Source organism: Falco biarmicus, chromosome 2 (genome assembly GCF_023638135.1).
Source record: "Falco biarmicus isolate bFalBia1 chromosome 2, bFalBia1.pri, whole genome shotgun sequence".
NCBI lineage: Eukaryota > Metazoa > Chordata > Aves > Falconiformes > Falconidae > Falco > Falco biarmicus.
Window position 1 is genome coordinate 12,607,432 of NC_079289.1, and position 26,562 is coordinate 12,633,993.

At 48.9% G+C, this 26,562-nt stretch overlaps 1 protein-coding gene across 2 annotated transcripts; it reads left to right on the forward strand.

Moving 5' to 3' along the window:
• On the forward strand, positions 1-22,938 carry ENDOD1 (endonuclease domain containing 1). 2 transcript variants are annotated; one of them, XM_056327966.1, is made up of 4 exons: positions 1-21; positions 11,071-11,139; positions 15,183-15,720; positions 21,514-22,938. In XM_056327966.1, the coding sequence occupies exons 3-4, from the start codon at positions 15,427-15,429 to the stop codon at positions 22,645-22,647; spliced, it is 1,428 nt and encodes a 475-aa protein (XP_056183941.1). In that variant the 5' UTR covers positions 1-21; positions 11,071-11,139; positions 15,183-15,426; the 3' UTR covers positions 22,648-22,938. The 2 variants fall into 2 exon arrangements, with proteins under 2 accessions (XP_056183941.1, XP_056183942.1); XM_056327967.1 differs by lacking the exons at positions 1-21; positions 11,071-11,139 and adding an exon at positions 18,316-18,431 and having other exon boundaries at positions 15,603-15,720.
• The last annotated feature ends 3,624 nt before the right edge of the window (positions 22,939-26,562 follow it).

Genomic DNA, 26,562 nt, shown 5'->3' on the forward strand with positions numbered 1-26,562 from the left:
GAGGGCTGGCGGGACTGTCAGGTGAGGGAGGCGAGTGTGTCCACCTTGATGGCTACCGAGGCAGAAGCGAGCGCTGTGGCAGTGTTGCTGCCTGCGTAGCGATGGTGGCCTTGTCCTACTGGTACAAGAATTATTCATTTAAAAGAAAGAAAGAAAAAATAATTCTAAATATCTGTAGTGAGAAAGAAAGACTTTGAAAAACAGAGGATGTTTGTTAATCCTTACAAACTGTTAACAGAACATGGCCTTGGGAGAAGGAATAGACACCATAAACACATCAAGCTAAAAGGTTATAAGATAAGCTCAAGGAGAATCAAATGACTAATGAGACTAAACAAATTTATTTCACCCTCGAGAAAAGGAAAGCCTCCTACTAACAAAGCCTCCTCCCCACAGAACATGTGGGGTGAAAAAAAAAATGCTGTACAAAGGCTTGTAAAAACCGATGAAAATGAAAATGAAGTGTCACTAAATGTAATTGTAAACAATTGTTCAAGGTGCATAAAATGTTTTACCATACATTAAGAGAGGGGCTATCTTTTACCATGCGCTAAGAGAGGGTGATGAGGTGCATCACCACCAACACCCACCTCTGCGCACGCGTGCCATAAACAAATACCTTGACTCAGTGCGTGGATCTTGCACACAGGGTGAAGAACCCAGATTTGGGCTAACACTGCCCTCCTCCTCCTCAGGCTGGGGTCAGGCAAGGTCACCTGGGAGCAGGTTGCTCAGGGGCCTGACCTGCGGGCTGGGGCTTGCCCTGGGAGAGGGCCTTGCCCTCAGGTGCCACCAGGACATGGCCCTGCACTGGTCCTGCCTGGGCGAGGCCTCCCCTTGGTGGCCTGCAGGCTCGCTCTCGGTATGGCGGGGACCAGGCAGGCCCTGAGGGAAGGCCAGGGGACAGTTAGGCAAAGGGTGAGGGCTGAGGGCATACTGCAGCCATAACTGAAACCTACTGGTATGAGCCACTGTCAGGTCTTCTCTCACAAATTAGCTCATGAATAGACTTTCAAGTTGCGTATCTCGGAGGAGTCTTGCCCAGAGGCTGCTTGCTTAATGTAGGAGGCTAGGGAAAAGGCGATGTATTAGTTATATGAAACAGCACTTTGTGGCTTCAGAGTGCTTGCTCTGGTTGTCAGTGCAAAGAGTGATGAGGGAGTGGCTGTGGAAGAGGGAAGGGATTAAGGAGATAGGGTTGGGAACCTTGTAGGGATGATGGGGAAGGATAGAAACAATGGCTGACAGAGCAAGAGGGAATGCCTCAATCATTCTTTTTGCTCAAAAGTGTGTATTAGCAACATCAGCCTAAGCCCAACTGTTAGTCAGCGAGTCATCCCCCTCCCTTACAAAGAACTCCTTTACGTAGGAGTGTATTCATTGCTGTCTCTGTAAAGAAGGCAAAACGTGAATGAGTATCACTTTGGGATTAAATTCCCCCTCTAAAAATGCAGTTCCTTTCGTGCGTTTTATGTTGCTTTTAGATGTATGTTATTATCAAACTTCTGTGAATCCACATGAAGGCATGTGGAGTGAAAGGCTCTTTGATGTATCTGCGAATTAACATGGAATCATTTTCCCGAGCGCTCTTCACCCAAAGTGCAATTTAGAAGAGAGCCCACAAGAGGCCCCCAAAGATGTTGCTAGTCAGAGCTACGGCAACGGCGTAAATCGCACCCTTGGGGTCAGCAAGCCATCAGAGAAAGCACTTGGTATGCAAAGAAACCACTTTTTTTTTTTTCAACATCTCATCATAAAGATTAAGCTTCACTCAGAAGTCATGTAAATAGCAACAATAATTATTGTGTCATTTCCTAAGAGCCACACCTGTCAGTAGCTAAGTATCCACTGTTTAATTTCCTTATCTGCTCAGTCTGCATCCTGTGAAAGGGGCGTATGATTTCTTTCACTACAGGCAGTTTAGACTCAAGGTCAAACCTCGCAGAGGAGGCTGGCTTCCCAGTCAGATCGTCAGGAATTCAGTACTGTTGAGTTGCAGATCACAGCAGCCTGAAATCAGTGCATCATCCTATGTTGGTGGGTGTTATTCAGAGATTATAAATCTGTGGACTTTAAATCAGAAGGAATTGTTACACTAATCTGACTGTGGTGCAGCAGAATGTTGTGTTTTGCTCAATAATCTGTCCTGAAGGCAAAGCCTACTGTTCAGCTGGAATATCCATCTGGTGGAAGGTGTCAGGTCTTAAAGACCTTATGAACAGAACAGACTCCTGCTGTTGAGTTAGAGTAAATAGCAAGCATTCTCTATGTGGAAGATTACTTGAAGATGGAAGCTAAAAATCTAGCACAGTCCCTGCTCTGAACAGATACAATGATTCTTTGAATAGTAAAGGATTGTCTTAGTGTCTTTGGAAAAAAGTTCCCCACAACCCTAAGGTGCTTCCCTTCCCCTGTCTTGTGTGTATCAACATGAAGTACAAATAGCTACAGATGTGTTTTATGATCAAGGGTTTGGTTTCCTTAGAAGACTTGGGCACTAAAGAAGGATATTGGTAGAACAGAGGTGCCTGAGTCCAGACTCTTGAAAACCCCTATTTGGTCTAGTGGCAGAGACACCTAACCTTCACAGGTCCACAACTTCTGGATTTAAAGGTCTCTAAACATATGGAGTTTTGCCCGATCTTCAACTTGTTTTGGCTTAGTTTAGGTCTAAGAAGTTTAGCATCATGCTCTCACTAGGGCCTTACATATATATGTCCCCCAGCTCAAGTGCTGAGAGAGCTTTCAGTTCAGTAAGTATTCTCAGAGCATGTCCAGCACTCACGGATGTCACTACCAGCCTCTCAGCCCCTCTGGGGCACATCCTACAGCCCTTTCATGAGCAGGGCTGACCCCGCGTGTGGAGAATCATTGAACCATCAGTCAGGCAGCTGTAGGCTGCTTTGATATTTCGGGACGTTCTGCCCGAGTTGTTGAAGCCGACTAGCTGAGCATAAGGGAAGGAATTAAAGATTCATCGAGAAAGAGAGCATGTATGTAGACGGGAGCACCAGTCAATTTCAGTGGTACAGCTGGCAAGTGGGAATTCCTGGATTCCAGGATTATGTATTAAAATGCCATCAGATAATGCAAACAACCAGACAATAACAAAAGCCCAGGTCTTCCCCCTTCGCATGGCTGCTCTAATCACAAAACATCTCAAGGCTGAAGGCTTCTTTCTTCCTGTGGCATGCTAAGCTTTGGATCTTTGCATACAGCAATGGGCACCAAGGATGTCCTCAGTTACTTCTCTGCTGAGCAATTTGGCCGTGGCAGCCCTTAGAAAGGTATTGCGTACTGTGTGGAAAACATGAAAAGTTACCACGTCTCTTGATAATTTCCTCCAGTGATTAATTATCCTCACAGTTTAAAACTGCACTGTATTTTTAATTTCAGTTGGCTTTGTTCCCAACCATGGGTGCCTGTTGTGCCTTTCTCCGGTAATTTCAAAAGCCTGTTTTCTCACCAGGTGTTTATACTTTGTAATCCAGTCTTGCAACTGCCTTTGGATAAGGTAAACAGCCTGGGCTCTTCTGGTCTCTTAGAATTGTTTCTTTCCTCCCACCAAATTACTCAAGGGCTTTTTCTTGCTCTCTATCCAATTTTTAAACATAAAAAGAACTATTTCAGCGTCAGCTCCACTAATGTGAGCTCGAGAGAGAAAATCTTTCTTCCCCCAGTTTTCTACATGGTTGTTTATCTATTTGAGGATCACACTGGCCTTTTTACTCACACCACTACACTGAGTGCTTGAGTTCAGATACGTGTCCATCATGACTTTTGAGTCCTTCTCAGGGTTGTTGCTTTCTGGATTAGAAAATTCCGTGCAGTCTTTGAGCTGAGATGAATAAACGTGTTTGGCTGTGTTACAGGCATCTGTCTTGAAAAGAAATTCCTTGCTGATGTCACTGGCATGGCCTCTTAGTTACTATCGCAAATTCTTTTTGGTACCTGCACATATTCTCAGTGCAATCTTGTATTTGCTTGTGGATCACACCGGAAGACCAATATTCTTTGCTTATCTCAGTGCTCTAGGGTGCAGGTCTCTCCTAATACTGGTCCTTTTCTGAGAATATTGCAAGACTGCAAAAGACGTCGCATCCTGAAAAAGAACAGAAACATTTATGAAAATCTTGTGCCTATTTGGAATCTTGTTAATGTTTTTCTCATCTACTTCTTGGCCTGTAGCGTTATGAAGATTGCTTATGTTCCTAAGGGACTTTAAAAACTTCCTCTTAGCCTTGCCAGTGCAGGGATTTTCCCCCATTTCCTGTGTCATTTTTCTGTTCTTTAAATCTTCTCATGTATACTCTTTGCTGTCTGGTTCCCCTTTCTTCCATCTGTAACATTACTCTTGATTGTTGCTTTTCACTGGTTGTTTCTGAATCCAGACGGGAATTTAGTGAAGGCAATTTTCTTTCCTGAATTTTTAGGTCTCCCCCTGTAGACTCTGGGGCTATCTTCTGCCCACCCTTAAAGCACAGCATCAGGGCGTGCATTCACCTCTTTCAAAGCAGCGTGGTGGTACTGGGAACATAAGCATTTTCCACCAGCAGGGCAGAGGTTTGGTGCCAGGATGGAAACCTCCCAGCTTGAATTTTCCCCTTGCCTCCCTTCCTGTAAGAGCCTGTCTTTTGCCATCCGGGGCACAGCTTGCATGGGCTGAGCAGCAGTAAACCCCATTCCTGCTTTGGAGAGGCTGCAGCATGTTTTCTCCCTTGGGACACTGTGTGCTTTGAAGGATCATGCCTCCTGGCAGAGAAGATTGTCAGGAGGGGAGGCTTGGTGCAGGAATGCTCAGCATCTGAATGGCAACCTTAAAAGAAGTTTGTGGGAAGTTGCTGTTTCCTTGATTGGGAAAAGAACAGAGGCTGGGCAAGGCTGTGACTCAGCCGGTGAGTCAGCAGGGGCTGCTTTCCGATGAGGCCATCATGGAAAAGCTCTCCATCACACCCCTCCTGCTGCCATGGGACAGTAAAAACCTTGTGCTGCTGTTCCTCTGTGCTCACAAAGTCATTCCGGCCCTTAACCTCTTCCCCGCTGCCTCCCACTGCACCATCTCTCCAGCTTTCTGCTTCTGTGCTCCACCCCATCTGGGCTGCTGTCTCCTTTTGTGCCTTCAGTGCTCCGATCCCAGGTGGATTTAGTGGGTGTGAACTCCTGCTTTGCAGCAAGGGAGAGACCTTGTGAATTATTCACGATGGAGGAAGAATCCCGGGAGTCAGCAGGTGTTCCCTGCAAGAAAAGGCACAGAGTGAGGACCTGATCTGGATCCTGCCTGAGGCAGTGATGACCTTCACCAGACACTGCAGACTGTGGTTCTTTTGCTAGCCATTAAACAAGCTGGACCCGTGCTGCAGGTCTGACATACTGGGTTTGAATGCATGGTCTGTTTACTGTGTCTTTCTCTGCTTCCCCATGCGCGCAGTTTTCCACTGAGATTCCAGTGCTCTTTCAACGTGAGACATGATGTCAACCAAAAGGCACTTGGGGATGTGGGGAGGGAGGGTGCCGTAGGAATGAGTGACGCCCCGAGACACACTCAGCTCATACTTCCTGGCCTCACAGTCTTGGATGCACGCTCAGCTCCATGGAAGCTTTCTTGTTTCTACTGAATTTTTTTTTTTTTGAGCTTGGACAAAGCAAATAATTTTAGTCATGCAGTATTTACATTCAGGCGAATGGCCAGGACATACCTCTGTCTATGGTTGCATACACTGGTAACCAAAAATGTGCCACTTTTATTTATTAGCCAAACATTTCTACTAATAGCTAAGCTAATTTTATCCTTTTCTTAATGCTGGCTGACGATGACTCATTCTGGCTGGGAGGAGTCTCAGCAGCCAGGTGCCCAGACTGAAAAAACAGCTTTCTATGAAAGGAAGGGCCGGCAGTCAACGCACCACAGTAGCTCTGGCTCTGGACCTGCTCGCTTTCTCTCTGTCTTCTCTATGTAGATGTGGAACAAAGGAAACTCTGAAGTATTCCACAAGTGAGCTTGTTAGGTAGGATGGAGTGGAGATGCATTTGTCTCTGTAAGAGCCAGCTGCAGCTCTAACTTTTAGCAATAGCATCGAGAACTGGTACCCATATCGCTCTGTAAGGGTTTTTTTCTCAGTTGTAGTTCTTTACCAGTGTTTTCTGCCTGAGTTAGTCCTCAGTTTATGTGCTATTCTCCCTTAACTTTAGGGTTACTCTCACAGGGCTCCAGGTATCTAGTCTAGGCAAATCTTTAAGGATCCTTTTCTGTTCAGTGGACAGTGACAGGTTCCTCTGGGAGATGATTTGCTCGCTTGTCTTGGGCAGTGTCAGAAAATCATGCCCTGTATTTCATTAGTACATTATAAAGGCAGGCAGAAGATGTTGAGTTTACAAGGTAAAACAATGTGAGTGGTTTTGTTCCAAATATGAGGTTAAATTAGGTGAGATCCTTCTGGATTTAAAATTTCTATTACTGAAAACTTCAAGATGCAATTACGTACTTTTTATAAATGGGGCTGTAAGGAATCGAGCAACCAGTGTGAAAACACAAAATCTCCTAGTTTATCTCGAGTTTCCAAACCAGGAATATAAGGAAGAGTTTATAAGAAGAGCAAAACAGCCAAGTGTCATCCTGACCAAGTTAGAACAAAATTCAGGTTCCTTTCCAGCAACATCTTGGCAGTTCAGTCCTCAAACTCATTGAAAAGAAGGTAAGCCATAGGCTCAGTCCCCACCCTCTCCAAAGATGCCATATGATTGTACCATGTTTTCCTACCTAAGAGGAATCTAGCTGGTGTCAACCAGCAGTGAGTTCTCTCAAGCACTGTGATAACATTTAGTTATCTTTCAGTTACTAAACTAGCACACTGTGCAAAGGGTTCACCCAGTAGAGAGGCGATTCTGGCTCTGGGAGAGTTTTAACCACTTGCATTGTTCAGTTCGGACGTGGGCAGAAGTGAGTTTACTCTGATTCAGATGAAAACAAAGAACAACAGCTTGGAAAACAATGAACTCTTGACCCACAATTGGGACCAACCAGGTTGATTTTCCCTTAGCTCTTGACTGCAAATACGCAGTATTTTAGCTGCTGAGGCCTCAAGGGAGCCTTTTGCTTATGTGGGGCTGTGTCAGTACGGAGGGCTGGTGCTCAGGAAATGGGTATTTTTTTCCCAGCACAGCCACAAGCCTGGGAACCTTGAATAACCCCCTCTCCCCAAGTCCTGTGCATTTTCTTTTTCGTAAAACCACAGAAAATGGACCAAAGGCTTTTGCTCTGCCATCTGTACATACAATATCCCATATAAAAGCAGGCTATGACATTTGATTTCCTGTATTACAAAGCCCAGAGGGCTTTGCCGTGTAATTTGACTGTCACTTTTATTTGAGCTGGACTTGTACACTGAGTTCTGCTGTGGGGCACATACTAGGGATGAGGCAGGCTTCTTCTACGAGATCAGTAACCATGACTGAAGCCCCTCCTAGATGGGTTAAGCCTGGCAAAGTTTGTTCCCTTCCTGGGTTTTGATCTGTGTTTTGGGGGTTGGGCAAAGGGGCGGGAGGTATTCATCTGAAGTTGAAGTAGTTAGTGCTGGTTAGGAATGTCAAAACCTGATTGGCAGAGTTGGTTGGTTCAAGATTTGTGGTGGCCGGTTCCTTCAGCTGAACAGGGAGCTCCACAGAAGGTGCAAGCAAAGCCCTACTTTGCAGAAGCAGGTGGCCTTTTGAACAGGGTGTTGCATGCTCCCCTGCAGACTCAGGGCACAGCGAGAAGGCGTGTACTGCAAATGCATCTGCAGACGTGCCTCATCTTGGCAAGACTCTGCCTGTTTCTGTATCATTGTTCCTGAGGATTAGTAACTGAAACCAAACTTCACGTTCCCCTCCCCTCCCTTTCCTGTTCTCCTTGGCCTGTCGCCTGCCATGAGCGTGGTGCAGGCAGCCACATCTCATGTCTGTCTCTACAAAAACATGCACATGAAGCAGCTTGTCATCGCTCCTATCCAGTACTACTTTAGCATGCCCTTAGCAACTTTATTTTGCCATCCTTGCAGGTAAAATTTTAAGTAGGAATAGAGGGAGGAGTCCTGGTCCTCTGCAAGGTGCTGCATCCCACTGGTGGGGAGTCCCACCACACCACAGCGGTTCAACAAGCAGCTGTGGAGGGAAGCACAGATGGAGGTGGTGCCTGCGGGGGTAGAGCTTGCACAGGAATGTTTGGCGTGCTATGAATGTGCATTCTGCACTATTCATATCTCTCCCCCCTTCAAAATTTCATTGTGTCGGAGCCTGCCTACTCCAACAACTCCAACTTCTGCAGTCTTTACCAGCTATGAGCTCCGTAAGTGGTGCTAGATGGGCCTCAAAGCACTCCCCATCAGGTGTAAGGATGTTCGGTTAGAAACACATGGAGGTGTTATGCACTGCCTTGTGCTAGGGGAAGGGTAGAGGGCTGGGGTGCTGTCCAGAGAGTTCATTTGGGTGCTACACGGAGGAGATCAACAGCGCTGTGTTGTGGCATGGGCGCAGGGACTGCTGCTGAGAGGCACTGTGAGCGGTGCGGTCCAGGCTGGACTGCAAGTCCTTGCTTTTGTGCTTTCACTAAAGAACTAAAGGACAGAAGGTGTTTCACCTTGTGACTTCGTGAATAGGTGACTATTTGTGCAAAGCTGAATAGCAAGCAGCCCAGGGCAGCAGGACAGTGACTAGCGCACTCTTACAGGAGTGAGGCTGTTGGCTCCAAACCTCTCTTGCCTCCTGATGGAGGAAAGACTAAAACCTCCTAGATGCTGGTACTAAGCTTAAGAGAGAGCGAGAACAAAGTTATCTTTCTTGAGTGCCTGCAGCCAGGAGAGGATTCATGGCTACAGATCTTGAGGGTATGCAGGCTTTTAATTCTCTTTGCGAAGCAGTGCTGAAGACTTAGATTTTGTCATGAGTGGCTGTCTAGCTTACTAGGGTCCCTGGGTAATGTGCTGGCTTCTACAGTTTCTGTTGTGTATCCTCTGGGGAGCCGTTAACGCCTACTCTGAGGTCTTGAGCTTTACTGCTTGGAAGGAGATTTAGACATGAAACACGACAGCACTGAAGCTGCGTGCACCCTGAGTATCACCTGATGAACCAGTGTTTGTTTGGGGACTGGCTGCTCCTCAGCCGGGTATATGACAAGTGTTACACAGCCACAGACGAGTTAATACCATCTCCCAAGAAAGTAAAGTCAGACAATTACACAGCAGATCCCAGCAGAGCTGCTGCAAAGTCCGGCTCTTTTCTTCTGAGCTGTTTTTGAAATAAGGAGGCTCCCTGGTCTGTTCTGCAGAAGTCTAGGGATTTGCATTTTTAATTTAACCTGCAGTCCCAACTAGCTACTCGTTTATTTAAAGCATTAATTTAAGGCCAGTACTTCCTTCCACCCTACTGTCAGTTAGTGTGACTAAAAGCACTGCTGCTTTTGTTTTGTAGAGGAAATACTTTGTCCTGGCTGTCATACACAAATGCTGTTCTGTGAACTCTAAGGGCAGAAGCTGTGTGCTGTACTCATGGCAGTGACGGGACCCCCAGACTGGTGATTGTGTTTTTTACATCTGAATCTTTCCCCAGACAGTACTGGCCAAGAAGCAACACGTGGAAAATATGATATTACATTTACGTCTAGCAGCAGCTGCAATATGTATTTCAGTAGCAAGGCCAAAGTCTGAAAGGAGCATGGAGGAAGACCTGTTTGCTCTTCCCCCATACAGCCAACACACTTGATTTTTCACAAGGCTAAATCCCTGTGGTGACAGGAGCACGTTAGGTCCTGCCCACGGTTTGTCTGACCAGCTGCTGACATCCTGGGCTCACTTTACAGCCAGTGCAGGGACAGAGGCACATCTGGAGGATGCCGTCTTGCTCTCACCTGGCCGTGTAGGATGATGCAAGTCACACCCTTGTGGTGCCTGCTTCTCTGCTTTGGCGATTGGGATGACTGGGCTTCATGTGGGCATCTCCACTGCTGATCTGAGTGGCATGGAGGGTGTCAGAGTCAGGGAGCAGCTGGAACCTCACCTCCACCTATCAGGTCTGGCCAAACAATGCAGAACACCCCACTTCTCCTCCCACTGCTTGGTTCCAAAACGCAGTGGTGTAACTGGAGACAGGCAGTCCTGGGTGTGGCTGCTATCTTGCCTCTTGATTAAAGCTTCTGAATCCTGCCAGCAGGTTTAGCTTTCTCAAGAGTTACGGCTTTCTCATTCTCTCTTCTGAGATGATGCAAGCCTAACAAGTCTGTACCTCTAATTTTGTTCCCATTCATCAGTCTTCTGTCAGTGCAGGCTGTCGGGAGCTGTCTCACACCTTGTTTTCAGGCAGCACCTAGCACAGCGAGTTCTCAGCACTGAGAGATTTGCACCGCACTTTTGAAAAAATAAAATATAATAACTAATAAGAAGTCAGTAATAATACCTAGAAGAAAAGCATGCAAGTGGGTAACTTTCCTGTCCCAAACAGATTTAATGTGTGACAGAAGTGTTGTGGCTCTGACCAACTGACAATCTGCAGAACAAAGGCCATTACAGTTGAAGCATCAGTTCTTTTATTGTGGTTATTAATTGTATTTAAAAGCATCTCTTGATTTAAAGAATGAAAATGTTGGAGCTTTCAGCACATCTCTAAATAACTTGTTTTGATAGTTAATAATTTTCACTATTAAAAACCTTGCCTAGTACTGCTAATCTAAATTTATCTTACTTCTGCTGTCAAGCATGGGATTGTCATTGTACTTCTTTCCAACAGCCTGAAGATTAACAGAGATCTCTTGAGGCTGAGGGCTGTGGTAAAGTGCCAAAGGATATACCCTTTGGACTGTATTAATTTTATTCAGTATTTATGCAGTGCATTTGTACTTCATGGTTTACAAGGTCCCTGTCAGACTCCCACTGTGCAAGTTTCTGTACAAACCCAGAACCTGTCCTAATGGTGTTATCACCCAGAGAGCAGTAAGTTTGAGTGCTTCATCATTACCAGTGATCTTCCTCTGACTGTGCGCTGCGGACAACCTCTTCCGTAATATTATGTTTTAAACCCCCTCATCTTTTTCTCTTCTGATTTTAGCTGTGACACAACTTCGAGGCATCTGCTGGCTGCAGTGATTGAAGACTGTGAGTGTGGCCAGGAGGAAAGGTAAGTGAGGAAGCAGAGGACCCAGATCAGCACCTTTGGCTCAGAGTCTGAGGCAGTTAGCGGCCTCTCACTGGCCCACTCTTGTTTGTGAGCATCAAGGCAGATGGTGAGCAACAAAGCAGCAGGGTTTATGGTGAGCCATTCCTCACCAGCACACAGAGCACCACGGAGAAGGTGCAAAGACATCTGTGTGAACACCTATCAAGTAGGCAGCAGAGACTGGTATCAAGACCTGGCTTAAGATGGGAATCAAAATCCAACAGCATGTTGCTATGCAATTCCCCAAAGAGTTTATTGTCCTTCTGCCTTCCTGGCCCTTGAATCTCTTAGTTTTAATAGGAAGATTGTTTTGCTCCTGCTTTTCTCCCTAGCTCAGCAATGGGCTCTTTTCCCAGAGCAAGTTTTTAAGCTAATTTCAAAAAAAGGCTGTTTCCCCATGAGACAGTGAGGAAGCAGTTGTGCTCTCTGACGTGCCATGGCACGCCTGCGGGCACTGCTGTGCTCCAAGCTCAATCTGTGGTACCTCCACTGAATCAGGTGGTGTCTGTCCAGTGGGACTTCTTGCCCTTACAGACACTTTTTTTCTTCCTTTCCTTCTCAGAAGAATGGGACAGTCACATACAGCACTGGGGGCCCACCCAGAGGTCATAGTAGGAGACTGGAGATCTGGCCTGGAAAAATATTTGGAGTCAAGAATGTTTTGAAAGACTAGACTAGAGGGGTCAGGCATGTGAGGAGAAAGATTTGCTATTTGTAGCAAGTCCAGTGTCAGCTATGTGAACAGAGAGACGGGGCTGGAGCTGCAGTGTGGGAAAGCAGGCAAACAAGCCTGGCAGCTTCTTTATGGCTAAAGGGTTTGGATGCTGGCATGCTTTTCAGGTTTGTTTTGCAGGGAGGTATTCTTTTCTTTGAGACATTGGTCTCGGTGCTTGAGACCCTGGGGGAAGCGGAAGACTGGTCATCCATGTCAGGTCAATGAAGATGGATGAAAACCTCCTTTCATTCTCCTTTTCCCCCTCTCCCTCCTAATGTTTTCTCCTCATTTTCTTATCAAGGAGACAGCTTTCCTCAGCTTGCTCTCATCTCCTCACTAGACCCATCGCAATCTGCCTCTTGGGTTTCCTCTCACATATTTCCATTCATTTTCCTTCTTAACCTTTCCTTAGTATGCCAGTTTTTAAAGAATGCAGATGATTCTCAACTCTAATTTTTGTCCAATACCCTCCTTTTCCTCCTGGTCAACACCAGTTTCTGGATCCTTACTCTTTTCTTGCCCTCCCCTCTCGCCAGTTTCTCTGTCTTTAATTTCTTTTCTGTCATATGCTTTATCTCCAGTATTCCTTGCAAAATCTGTGCCCATACAGCCTATTACCTGCAGCCTTGCCTATCGTCCCACACACCTCTGCCTGCCACTGAGAGATCATTTTCTCACATGTCCCTTAGACCACATCACCTGCCTCTTTGCATCTTCCCTGGGCTCCCTCTGCTCCATCATGTCAAACATCATGCCTGCACTGCTGGCACCGCTGGGCTTGTTGCACTGTCACCCCTTGGTGGGTTTGGAGGAGGCACCCCCAGATCCCATGAGGCCATACCGCCACCACCAACTCATGCTGCCCACTTCCAACCCAATGTACATTTTGCCAGAGGCCTTCTGCTCACGTCAACAGCCTTAGGGCTGTTTTGGATTTGATCTTAATACTCTCTTTGGCATCAGTCCCTGTAGATAACACTCCCTATCACTGTCTATAGTCATCACTCCCTGTGATGCCTATAAAAACGTGTGATAGCAGATAAGCTACCAAGCAGAATTGTCAAAACCTCTGACCAACTCCATCTCACCGTGTTTGACTCCTTTGTCTGTCTGTGATCCCTTGGCTGAGAGTATGATCCTCCTGGGGCATGACAATCCTTTGGCCTTTATCTTCTCGGCACAGTGAGTGCCACAACATGATCATGGCACTAGTCTCTTTAGTAATACTGATGTTGGTAAGAACAGAAAATTACACATAGCTCCACATTCAAGGGGTGCAACAGCTCTCTTAAATTAGATAGAAACTAGAAAGGGGCCTCGCCTGGAGAGAAATGGGATTGGGAATGAAGGAGTGGAACTCCATGCTGGCTTTCACACTGATGCTCTTCGTGGGAGATGAGAGCCTGAGGGTCTTGCTCTTCAGGCTGAGTCAAGGGTTATCTGTTTTCTGGTAAACACAGAGCTAGATAGGCAGGCAGACCCCAGCCTCACAGACTGAAAGGAAGGAGCTGCTCAGAGTTCCCAAAAAGCAGATTAGGAGCCCATGAGGCTCAGAAGACAGCTTGGGACTGTGCATCCGATGAGACGGGTGCTGCTTTGGTGCAGGACGTTGATGAGCAGATCCAGGACAGAGGCAGGATGTTTCCTGGTGGAAGTCATCAATCTGTTCAGCATGCTGGTCACTGTTACGCCCTTCTCGAGACACCTCATACTGCTTTTTCATTGGATTGGGACCATGCCTATCCTGAGGTGATGTGTGTCAGTCTTGGAGTGAGGTGTTTAAAGGCAACACATGGCCTAGGTTTGGCTGGGGAGCAGGGCTTACCACGCTTGTGAAAATATTTTCTCCTGCTACTCAGGTAATTGCAAGCCTGGGACCAGGAAAACATCTAATAGCTGAGGTTTAGGTTCAGTTCTTGATTTCCCAGGAGCCTTTTTACATCCAGGGAAAAGAATTTTTAAGCCTGTCTTCTGGAGCTGCTGTCTTCAGGTCAGGCTGTGTCTGTGTTTTCATTTCTATAATTCTTCGAGAACATGACTAATGCTTCCTGTCAGGGCTGGGTGACCAGGCATCTGCCCGGACCAAACCCAAGCCCACTTATTATCTGTTGTTCCCCAGCCTGTCCAGCTTGCCTTGTCTCCCCCAGCTGATAACACCACACCAGGAGATGCTGATGTATTTTCTTGCCTTGATACTTCTAGAAGTCATCCTTACACAGAGGAATGATAGTCTTATTTTAGTGCTTTTACAGGCTGCTTCTCTGCCCTTGTGCAGGCACTTTAACCACCCGCTGTACCATTTCATCATTTGCAATATAAATTACTCCTTTGTCATCTGCAAAGCACCTATGGGTTGGTAGCACTTGGAGGTTTTTGGTTGGAAGTCACACTATAAAAGGGACCTGTGCCTTATTGGCACCCAGAATTTTTAAAGTTGTTGGCAACACAGCTGATCATATCTAACTTCTTGGGTGGGAAAATGCACATTTTCTTGACTCTGGGGAAGTGCTCTGCAGTCTCCTTTGCATCCCCACTATTCTGAAAATACTCATTTTCCCAGTCATTGAAGGAACACAGCCTTTTTTTACCCAGCAGTAGCCAAGGTATGATAGCATAAACTCAGAGCAGCAATTTCATTCCCTTTAGGTAGGTTTTTTTTGGGTTTTTTTTTTTTTTTTTGTCCAGTTCTATGGTTTGGTCAAAATATTCAGACGTGGGTGTTGATGAGGGGCATGCGATCCAAGGGTCTTCATCCCTCTGTCTCTTGTCAATGTCTTCTGAGGGAGGTGGTACTGGAGGGTTTTGGGTGCCCCATACAGCTCCAGGAGAGGCAGGAGGAGGACGCCTTTCCCAGGACGCCTTTCCCAGGCACCTCAGCAGCACATGGTTGCCAGCAACAGTGAGGACAAACACCCCGAAAGGGGCAAAGCGGGTTCCCAGCAGCTCCAGTATCCTGCCACCTCTCTTCTTCCTCTCCATCTCCCTTCCTCTCCCCCTCCTTTGGCCGAACTCACAGCTGGAGTGGGCAGCTAACACCTTCTTCAGGGCGGTGAATCTGACTTTGCAGCATCCCCCCCTGGCAGCCCCAGGAAGATTTCTGGCTGCGACTGCCAAAATTCCTGCCGGGGACTGTGCTGCAATGCAGCACACCACACCCCCGCGGGCGCGCAGCCCCAGCCCGGACAGCCGCTGCTGCTCAGCCCTAGCCTTGCGCCGACGGCGGCTTCCCTCCTCCTCTTCCCGACGAGCCCGGATGATTCCAGGTTGCTTTTGGCATTCCCTCCTGCAGGCGGTTGGCGTCCGCAGCGTGTGTCAGCGCAGCCTGGCGCACGGTCGGCTCCCCAGCGCTGCGCCTGCAGAAAGCGCTGGCTCCCCGCAGGGATCGGCTCTGGTTTCCCCTCTCGTTTCCCTCGCACGCTACACCCGAATTCCAGACGCCTTCTGGCTGCGCTGCTGCATGGACTCAGAGCCCAGGTCCTTTGCCATACCCAGCGGAGGCAGACGGGGCTTCCCGCAGCTCCAGGGAGCGGACCATGGAGACATCAATTGTATTTTTGCTTTGCATCTCAGTTTTCCCAGGCTTTTCCCAGGGCAGAGTTGTTGGAGAGGATGAAACCGGTTTTGCTGAGTGTAATATGTTCTTCTCTGGACAAGTCCCGCCCGAAGGATTTACAGAGCCGTTCCACGTGAAAATCTGTCAGCAATACAACAAAAAGCCACGCTTCGCAACCCTCTACAGTACTAAAGACAAAATACCTCTTTATTCAGCTTTTAAGTATACAAAGCCAGGCCAAAATGAGGAGGAGAACTGGCTGGTGGAGCCGCAGGTAAGTCAGCTTTTCCTTCGCTGTAAAACAAATGTTCCTGGAGAATGTTTCCTCTGGGGTGAAGCTGGGGCTAGGATTTTGCAAAGAAGGCAGGAGCTCTGCTCGTGGAACTTCTTCCCATATTAATTTAACACAAGCAGAACTTATTTTTGTGCTTGGAACCGAGCAAACAAATAGTTCCTTGTCCCACAGGGCTTATAATGAAAGCTCAGAGACTGCTGCATGTGATGAGTAATGCCAGGGGAGAGGAAAGGCATCTTTGACACCAGCTGATGCGTCTGTCCTGCCTAGCCGGCTATCGCGGGCAGGGAGTACTGCTGGTGGGTAGCAGCGTTAAACATCGCAGTGTCAGGCTGAAGTTCGTTCTGTTGCCAGTGTTATCACAGTGTTGATAAGAGTTCTTTCGCTTCGCTGCACAGGGATAAAACATCCATTTGTGGTTTGCCAAGTTGACTCTGCAGCTTTTTGTTGTGTCCCTGTGTTGCAGACTCCAGTAGGGAAATGTGTCCTGGAATGTGCAGGCTTCAGTCAGGTCAGAAGTGTGCGGTGTAAAATGAATTTTGCCAGAGCCTCAGTGGTTTCTGTCTCCCCTGACATTTGGCATGTTTAAGCAAGTCCTACAGGCTGTTAGATTTAAAGGAAATGCTTAAAAAAATTGCTGGTGCCCTAAGAGAACACCCACGCTTTACCTCTCTTTTTTTGCCATGTTTCAGGTTTTTCAGCAGTGGTCACGGGGAATTCTGTAGCAAACATCAAGCTCCCCACGTGTATTGCGCTCAGGAAAGATTGGCAGTGTGCGAGAGTGCTTGGTCAGGGTGGGCATGGCTGCAGGATCAGAGCAGCGCGTTGGGAGTAGGGCCCTCAGGTGCTGGGTGGTGGATGTTGCCAGAATCAAAGCTCCCCCCTGTCCTGGGAGAATGGCTGCTGTACTCATTTTCCTCATGCGGGGTGATGAGATACTAAAGCCGCAAGGTCACAGGCAGTGAAGACAGGAGGTCCTATGTCCCTGTCTTCACTTTGGACTGTCCCCCTGCTCTCTGGGCTGGATTTTGAGTTGCAGGAGTTCCCAAGGGCCTTTTGATCTGTTCTCCTTCCACTTCACAGATGGCTGGGGTGTGTGTGTGTGTGCATCTGCTTGCCCTTTTAAAACAGAGGGAAGATTTTTGCAGACTCTGCCGTTACGGAGTTGAGGAAGGGTGGTAAGTTTTCAAAGCACAAAGACGACCTAGGGGAGCAAAGATCTTTGCTCAGTGCCATGGAGGCAGCGAGGCAAAGTGGCAGAAATTAGGTCCTTTCCCATTTGCCTTGGCTACTGACACCCTTTGTCACCTTTAGCTGCCGTATCTCCTCCTGCTCCTTGTGGTTTGACTCACCAGACCTGCCCAGGCAGGCCGGGAAGGCGTTCCTGCGATTGAGCTGTGGGCAGCCCCTCCACAGCAGCATCAGTTCTCCAGCACCTCCCTCCACCTGGCTCCCTGGCCCTCCCCGCCCCACCCCTCTTCACCCCTCACCTCGTCATCGTCCTTGCTAGCACTCTGGAGCCCCAAACCGTGTGCCTCCTGCCACCAAAACCTACTGCAGCCCCAGAAATAATTGACCAAGTGCTACTGGCTCCTCCAGAGCACCCTTATGCGTTACTGTGGGTCTGTTGTTAGTCTACACTAATAGGTCCCCTTTACCCATTGCTGAAATGCAGGTGTCTTAGAGGTGGGAGGTAGCAGCTTTGCAGTTCACTGGAGGAACCTCAGCCTGAGACACAAAAACTACTAGGAAAAAAAAAAAAATCTGCAGAAGAATCTGTGAGAAGAAATCAGGACTACAAAAAATTCCTCTTACTCAAGAAATAAGCACGCACCCCTCTGTCAGACACTGCCACACCAGATCTGGGAGGAGAAAGCGGGGAAGAAATTTCATACTCGTTATGTGTGTTCCTATCAAGGCTAGGTCAGAGGGTTAGGAAAGGTCGGATGGCTGCTGAAGGGAACCCGAACTCTTAGCAACAACTGCTCTGCAGCCTAGTCCCATGAGGTTATATTGCCTATTTTGTGATTTCCTCACTGAGACGGGGATAGCCAGGTGTAAGCAGGCTTTGCTGTACAGCAGCGTGTGCTTACGCCTACGTGCACGCACGCGGAGATTCAGACACACAGCAAGCAGAAAGAAATCACCATAAAAACACTCAGCCCTCTGGTGAGGGCCTCAGGGTTCTCAGATTTTTTGGGGGGGATAACGATGTAAGTGGTGAGGGCACTGTCTCACTCCCTGCGTGCCTACCTCCTCAGGAATGTCGGCCTGAGAAACGAATGCCCGATGTCGCACAGAGGCAGTAACTGGGTGAGAAGCGCGAGGAATGTTAGTTCCGCCCACTGCCAATTGGCAGCTGGAAACGGCGAATTAATTCAGCAATTAGTGAAAAATTAGAGAGCAGGAAGGGTAGGCTGATGAGCAGGGTACTGATGGGACTTCCTCAGGCTCGGGTCTGAAAAATCTGCCCTGCCACAGATTTCCAAGGGGTTGAGAGCAAGTCACTTAGGTGGCTTTCACCTCATGCTGTTTCAGTTGTCTGAAAACCTGTGGGTTTTGCTCTTTCTGTAGCTTAGCGAGAGATGGAAAACTCCGGAGTTGCTTTTTCTGTCCTAACGTGTGAAGGGCTGTATGAATTACCTTGTGTTTTCATTTGGTTGATGGCTACCAGCGGCCAGATGACCAAGGTAGGATTTGCATTGCCCAGCTATAGTATAGCTACCTCTGAACTGCTCTTGCCACCTCTCTTGTTTGACAGTCAAAAGAAACAGGTACTTCTAGAGCCACTCATGTGAATGTCCTGCAACAGAAGCCTTGGGGTAAGATGCGTTGCGCCTCCTCCCTGAGAAATGAGTCCCACGCTAATGTTGGATGAAATATTTCCACTGCAATCAAAGGCGTCAGAGTGCCTGAGGCAGTAGCAAGGGGAGTGGGATGCTGAAGTTCACCTGGGATCCTAAGTACTAGGGTGGGGAAGGTGGGAGGTAACAGCGTCCTGCCTTGTGAAATGGCCACGCTTGATGGAAGCCGCCTGTGCTAATAACTCTGTGGCCATACTTCTAATCCCCCTCTCTCCCTTCTGTGAAACTGCAATCCATGCTTTATGAAAAACATCAATATTGTTAGGTGCTCACATCCATACAGGTGTTCAGATGTATAATTTATTTTTAAATCCCCATCCTATGAATGATGTGTTTACCTGGCTGTTTGCATCTTGCCTTCAGCTGTTCCAGGTTGTTTGGATAGGTGGCTTTGTGGCTGGCCCCGTGAATGCAAATATGCTTTGATAGTGACACAAACCAAAAGTTTTTTGAAACAGTGAGGAAAGGTAGCTTGCAATGCAGATTAGATGCAGTGCTGGAGACAGCTTGCTTTTGGGGCTGAGCTGGAGGAGGGACAAAAACATCAGTTACATATGAGTTATTACAAACCATAATATGAGTTATTATAAGCATAACTCAGTGATGTCAGAGCCTTACACACAAACAGCACACAGCCACATTTTTATCATGTTCTGTTTTAATTGCACCTAAACAATCCCAATGGTATGTGCAAAAGGCTGCAGCTGAAGAGGTAATTGGGGACATATTTTCTTGATAGGCAGCTCAAGGTTTGCATGCATCAGCTCATAAGGAGGGAAAATTACATTTATATCATCTGCTCCTTGTAGGCTGGGAATCTCTGCCGGGAGGCAGAGCCGACCCGTCTTGGGTCTGCATGTCCTTGTGGTGCAGCAGCAGCCCTGCCATGGGAGCGAGAGTGGATGAGGGGTCAGCAGGTGTGTCAGGCTCAGAAGGGCCTTAGCATGGAGGGCAGTTCCCAGGCATAGCCTTGCACCTGTGCCTGCTTCCCTGCCACCTGTACTGTGGGATTAATCGCACCGGGTGCTTCCCTTGTCCCATGGCATAACACTGTCATCTCATCAGAGCAGGGAGAATTAGTTGTGGGGACAGGAAGGGACAGTGATTTTGTGGAATGCAAAATGTCTGGCCTCATCAGCCAGCTGCAGGGCGTGAGGTGTCTGAGCAAGAGGAGCAGAATAAGGCAGAAGAGCCTTCTTTTAAGTGGCGTATTTAGAAAAAGCTGTGACGTGTGCATCAGCACATAGGACTTGCTGTGATCCTCCTGGTCCTGAAGCAATAAAGCATCAGATGCTCCAAAATGAAGTGCAAGAAACCACCTTAGCAGGAGGTGGGAGTAACGCAGCCCTCTGCAATGGCCAGCGTTGGCACTGTGGCCGGCGTTGGCACTGTGACCAGCCTTGGTGCAGAGGGAGCCCTGAGCCTGGACTGCAGGGACCTGGCTGATGCAGACGGCCAGCCAGAGCTCAGTTCCCACAGTGACGGTGACGGATAGCTGCTGACACTTGCTGGCACTAGCCCTTTCACCCTGACTCTCAGCACAAGCTGGTGCAGAGCTGTGGAGAGGTGATGCAGCACTAAGAGGATGCAAACTCTGGGTAAGGTTGCAAGGACGTAGTTGGACATCTGTCCAAGTGCACGGCAGGGTGGCCAAGGAATGAGACAGGATGACTGCAGAGTGGTTCAAGGTAGATTATGAACTGTCTGACATAAATGTCTCCAAAGTACGTATTACATAGTGCAGTAAACAGTCTACAGGCCAGGAGCAAAGACAGCAGGTTTAACTGGGCCAGCACAGTGCTGGGAGCTGAGGGCCACACAGCCTCTGAAACACAGACTGCAGGAGGCAATGACTGCCAGAGACTCTCTGCCACCCCCGAGCTTCTACCAACACACTCACCCTCTAATATGGTAAATAAAATGAGGATCCGGCACAACCCCTCGGGGCAGCTGCAGGCAGTGTCAGTAGGAGTGTCTGTAAGGAGGAGTGTCAGTAAGGAGCAGAGCGAGCTGTGGCCACCCAAGAAAGACCTGAGCATGATGCCCTGGCATTTAGCACTTGTGCTCTGATTGCTTGTAACCTCCCCGTGCGTGGCTTGGTGCGTGACTCCAAGATGAATTCCTGCTGGAGCAATTACTACCTCTGGCTCCGTGGCATGGGAATGGCAGACATGAGCAGGTAGCACAGATTCCACTAAGGACCTGTGGTGATGGTATCTTCACCCATGTTATGCCAGGAGCTGTGTGAACCATTAAAGGTGTGGTTCAGACTATTAGTGACATGAGGTTCAGACTAATGACAAGCACTGAGGGAGCCCTAGGAGCTCATTGCCGTGTCTGTGTTCAAGGCAGGGAGGTTCAGGTCACCTGCCAAGGTGCCTGGCTTCATTTTGGCTTACACAACCAGTAGTGAGAGGTAAATGCCTTTTCCAGGCATTTTATATACCATGAGTTTTTATCTTCATGGCTTGGATTTGTTAGTTCAGAGGGACTGAATTAAGGTGCTGTGGTAGGTGCTTAAATGAACTGGAGCTACCAGCAACATAGTAGGTGAGAACAAGGCCATCTATTGGTCTTAAAAATCTCTTCCAGAAAAAAAAAAAATCGCAAGTTAGAGGCTTGATGCAGGGTGGCTGGTGAGATTCTGGTGGTTGTGTTGTGCTGTGGACCAGACTGGAGAGCTGCAAGCATCCCTTGCAGCCTAAGCCAAAGTGTTTGGCAGGGCAGCTAAGTAGAGCATACGCTCCTCTGAAGTGGTACAAGGAAAATAAGGAGGCAGTGAAGGATGTAGTCCGAGGCAGGGTGTGTAGCAGCAGTCATAACAGAAAATATACTTCAAGCCCCATTTCACATGTTGCTTTCTAGGGAGGCAAATTGCACCCAGTAACTCCTTTCTCTACTATTTCAGATAGATGATCCAGAAAATGACCTGCATGAGATGGTGCATGAAGCTGATGTCATTGGCACTGTGGCCAGCCTTGGTGCAAATCAAGCCCTGACCTCAGACTACGTGGGCTCCGGTTATGAGAGAGGGCTGCTCAATCCCAGCTTGCTCCATGAGGAGGATTTCCAGATGGCCACGTACACACTCACAAACGCTGTCCCTCTGAGCCCATCTCTGAGCAAAAGTTGGCACAGAGATATCAGGAGGGTAGTGGAGCAAGCTCTGGTCCCTCACTGCTCCAGGAAGGATCATCTGTATCTCCTTGCAGGCGCAATTCCTTCCAGTGTCCGAGTTAAAGGCAAGGTGTCGGTGCCAGAGAGCCTCTGGCTGGCAGCCTGCTGCGATGGTCCAGAGGGATGGTCCCTGGGACTAGTGAAAAAAATGAATGATGAAAACAGCCTGGTGGACCTCATGGTGGGAGAGCTGGAGAAGCAGCATCTATCAGGAGTTCACTTGTTCAAAGGCAGCTGTGGGAAAGACAAGCAAAGCCAAGAGAAAACAGAAGCAATACTACAAGCTCTCAGTCAGATCCGCTCTGGAGATCAAGCAGGAACAAGTGACAACCAGGAGGCCCAAGACAGCGGCTTGGTGAGAAGAGTGGCTGGCATCATTGCTACCCCTTTTATCAAACTTCTGGAACTCCTCATCTACGTGTTTGTGGAGCTGGTGAAATTTGTGTTTTATTTCCTGTGGCTTGTTATCAAGCGGGTTGGTGGTACAGTTCTGGATGGAGTCTACAGCCTGTGGAATGGGGTGGTGTCCTACCTTAAAGCCATCAGCATGGTGCTCATCAGCATCCCCTATGATGTGGGGAGGGTCATTATCAACATCTTCCTGGGCTTCCTGCAAATTGTTCAAGATGTGGCAACCCTAACCTACAGGATTCTGCGCATCCCTGTGGAGTTTGTCCTTCACCTGGCTGCTTTCCCTTACCACTCCATCTGCGCCATTCCCTCTGTCCTCAAAGACCTGGCCATGGGCATCGGGGGCACCTTCTCGCTGGTCATCGATGCCACGGCTGCACTTCTGCATGGCTTTTACTACCTGGCTGGTCACATAGTCAAACGGTTTGTTCCTAAAGGCTCCTCTGATGACTGATAGGGATGGAAACCAAGGCTGCAAGGACACGGAGTGAAGGAGGAGTGGGGCAATGCTTTAAGATACGTGGCCAAACGCTGTCAAATTTGTTCTGGTATTTATTGTAGTGACATTAATAATAATGAACCAACTGGGGAATAACAGGGAGGGCTGAGGTAATGTTGTCAGGGGTCACCACCATTGTAAATCAAGTTCTGTCTGTTGCAAAGTGTTCAGGTTTTATCGGTGCAGGCCACAAAATTTCTGTGATTTTCAGATGTCAAGATGCTTCCTCTGGAAGATGCGCACTAACTGTGGTATGAGGTTTATTTCTTTCCGGCTTTGATAACACTGAGATCTACACACTGGCGGTGATCTCTGCAGAAGCCCATCCCTACCCGGAAGGAGGTGGTGGTCAGGGGAGCCTTTCAGTTATGGAGGGTTTTCCAGGACCTGGAGAAAGAAGGAAGCAAGGGTGCATGAATTTGGAGTGGGAAAACAGCAGGTAGAAGGGTGGGATGGGGACAAGGTCCTGCTGTTGGTTGCGCTGCTTATTGCCCTGTGGTCCCAGTGGTAGCGAGGATGCAGCTGGGTGTATCTCACAGCTGTCAGGCCATTCCAGGCAGCTGAAATCACATGGATCTCGCTGTCAGGAAAGACCCGTTGCTTGTTCTTTCACATGGTGGGAAAACACTTTCCATTAGACATACCAAGGTCATCTTCCCCTAACCCTTCCTTACTGTCTGGTGACCACTGAAGGTCTAAGCCCTGAAGCTTCAAGATGTGGCATTCCCTGAAGGTCTAAGCCCCTGAATATCTCAGCCCTGAAGCCCTTGTGCCTGCTCTGAAGCCCAGCAGCACGCAGGAGGCACGCTTTTGGCTTTGAATCAGTTGCCACCTGCCCTGCCTCCCTTGAGAGCTGCCAGCTCCCCAGGCATGCAGTGGTATTTATGTAGCTGAGATCTCCACAGGGGATGGTGCCCAGGCTGGCCGTGGGTAACACCACAGCCATCCTTCTGAGGCTCGTTTTGAAAACACACCTGGCTGGGGAAAAATGATCCTTCTGGGTTTCCCACTAAGGCAAAAGAAAAGTAGCTCTTCCCACTGGGCTGGGTTGGCAGCAGGGATGTCCTTATAGAAAAGGGACATGGGAGAAGAGATTCATGGGGAGCATGGGGGGGTGGGGTGGATTTTGCTGCTTTCATGTGGATGTTTTCAGAGCCCCGACCCAGAGGTAGAGTCGGAGTAGGGCAGGAGCCAGCCCCGGGCAGGGCAGGTGGGTCCCCTCAGTGCTGTGCTGGGAGCAAAGCTGGCCTGAGGGAGTCCTGCAGTGAGGAGAGAAAAGGCAGAGGGAATAGGATACGTGTGATGAGTTACTTGCACTTGGAGGTCCTGGCAACACTCGTAGAAGGGGCATTTTCCACCTGCGATAGGAAGAGAGGTCTGCACGGCTGTCACAGCCGCAGGAACCAGCACGGCCGAGCTCAAACCGAGCCCTAACAGCAAAGCCTTTTGCTGGACGTTTCCCCTCCTCAGGCAATTGTGGAAACCTGGAGGAGGAAAAAAGCAGTTGTGTTGCCTCTGTCTCCCAGTCCACCTGGTATTAACGCACAAGCAGACGCTTTTAATATCGGAGGGGGACACAACCCCTCTTCTGCACTGCTCATCCTCTGCTCACTCCTCACCCCTTCTCCCTGCTGGCATGGCCCGGGACCTCCCACATCTGGGACACCAGAGCTGGGACAGGCGTGAGGGCTTTGCAGGGGACCATCGGATGTTTGCAGCCAGAGGAAGGGCACAGGGACACCCGCTGGTGCTGGAGGAGGGCACAGGGTCGCTGCCCTTCCCAGGGCTTGGCTCAGTGAAAGGCTTTGGACCTCCTGGTGCAGCTGCCTACAGGAGGGAGGCTCTCAGTCTCAGCAGTGTTCACTCTGGCAGGACTCCAAGAGGCATTTGGGAATTCTACGCACACAGATCCTTCCTTTCACCCCCACCTCTGTCCCACCTTCTGATGCCAGGTTGGTTGTGGACACCTGATCTGCCATAGCATCCCCTAAGGAGTCCCAGGGGTGTGCAAGCCAGTGCTGCGATCCCCATAGGGGGTCTAGCAGTGCTGTGTTGGTGGCGGTCAAAGAAAGTCCAGTTACTCAGCGTGGCAGCTTTGCCTCTCTGCCTCGTGCTGCCTGCATCAGAACTGAACTGGGATGGACTGTTCCAGCAGGTAAAGGAGATTTGGCTGGTTCATGATGGTGACAGAGGGTCGTCTCCTTAGCTCAGGGGCTGCGTTCGATGCAACCAGCTGTGTGCGTGTATCCCAGACCCAGCACACCCTGACCAGATGGCCCCCCATTCGGCAATGATGCTGATGGGATCACTGGGGATGCCAACGACAGAGATGAAATGGGGAGGTGGTAGGATGAGTGAGGAGAGAGGATGGCTCCTCATGTCAACCTTAGCAGCCCACAGGTGGTTTGTGGAGAAGGGGGCTGCCTGCAAGCAGCACCGGCTTTGTTCAAAAGGAAAGGCAGCTGTTGTGCGCCTGCATGGGCGTAGGTGGGTGAAGTCAGTGGTGTTTTACAAGTTCCTCCTTTGCCTTGGAGCTGTCAGTTCGGGGATTTGGGTGCAAGGGACAAAGTCCAGGTCACTACTTCCAGCAGGCAGGCAGCAGCCTGAGGATGCTCTCCAAAGAAAAACTTGCATCTCTGCCTACTCAAATGTGCCTTCCCTGCTGCAGAGCCAGATGTGAGGCTGGTTTCCCACTCCTTCACAAGACCCTGTCCCAGCCCCAGTACTCCTCTCAGGCTACATGGCAGCCACCAAGGCAGGAGAGCAGCCAGCTCAGGTCCAGGAGATGGCAGGGTGGGGGGACAGGGGTGCCAGCCTGGAGGACGCAGGGTCCTCAGCCACCTCTGAAGGCACGTGTGGTGGCCGTAGCTCTCAAGTGCAGCCCAAGCATTGGCGAGGAGGGAGCCCCCCCCCTCCCCCGCCCCAGCTGCCTGTCTCGTGTCTTCTGCATTGCCTTATCTCTGACCCATCTTAGCTGTGCAGTGCTGTGCAGCAGCCAGTGACATACTTCCCAAGGGTCCTGGATCCAGAAGAGCATCTTCCCACAGCTTAACCCAGCAGCCCTCACAGCCCAGCTCCACCAGCATCTCCAGTGCACCCCCTGGTCGCAGTGACATGGGAGCTCGTGCTGAGAGGCTACCAAGGTGAGGCACCTCAGGAGCTCTGTGTTGCTGCATCTCCATCACCGTTGCTACCCAGCCTAGCACAGGTCAGGCCAGCAGGTCTCCGCGCTGCAACTGTGTCTTCTGACTGCAACTGAACAGTCCTTGAAATCTAAGGGGCTACAGCGCTACGGGATTTGGGCAGATGTGGAATAGTATTATTAAAATTGTCTTAGCATGCTCGGATTTCAAATGCTAAGAACCACAATTGGCATGGGGCATTTTTCTTCTGTGCTGCATGTCTGAGCAGGTGATGGGAAACTTGCCTCCAGTGCTGAGCAATTATTACAGAACAAGCAACACCCTGCTACAAACTGACTATTGTTTGAGCTATCATTCTTATCTGGGCATGATTGATGGCCTCTGAGCTTTAGTCTATCCTTGAAAACATATGGCTTCAACAAAATAAAAGTTCCAAAGAGGGGCTGGTATCACGTTTCTGTCACAGTTGCAAACAAGATAATGCAACCTGGGGTGCCCTGACCAATCAAGAAAGCACCAGCAGCACAGTTGTTCTTTGTTACGGCTTGACATCTGATTATTAATGGCCCCTTTATGCTTTTAAAACACCTTTCCTTTCTCAAACCACCTTAAAAGAGTCAAGTCATTAAGCTGCAGAATGTGTAGGTAGAAGCTGAGGGTTGCAGGCAGTGAATTTAGCTCTGTGTGTGTGTCGGAGGAGGGAGGGAGAGGGGATGTTCTGCTCCTG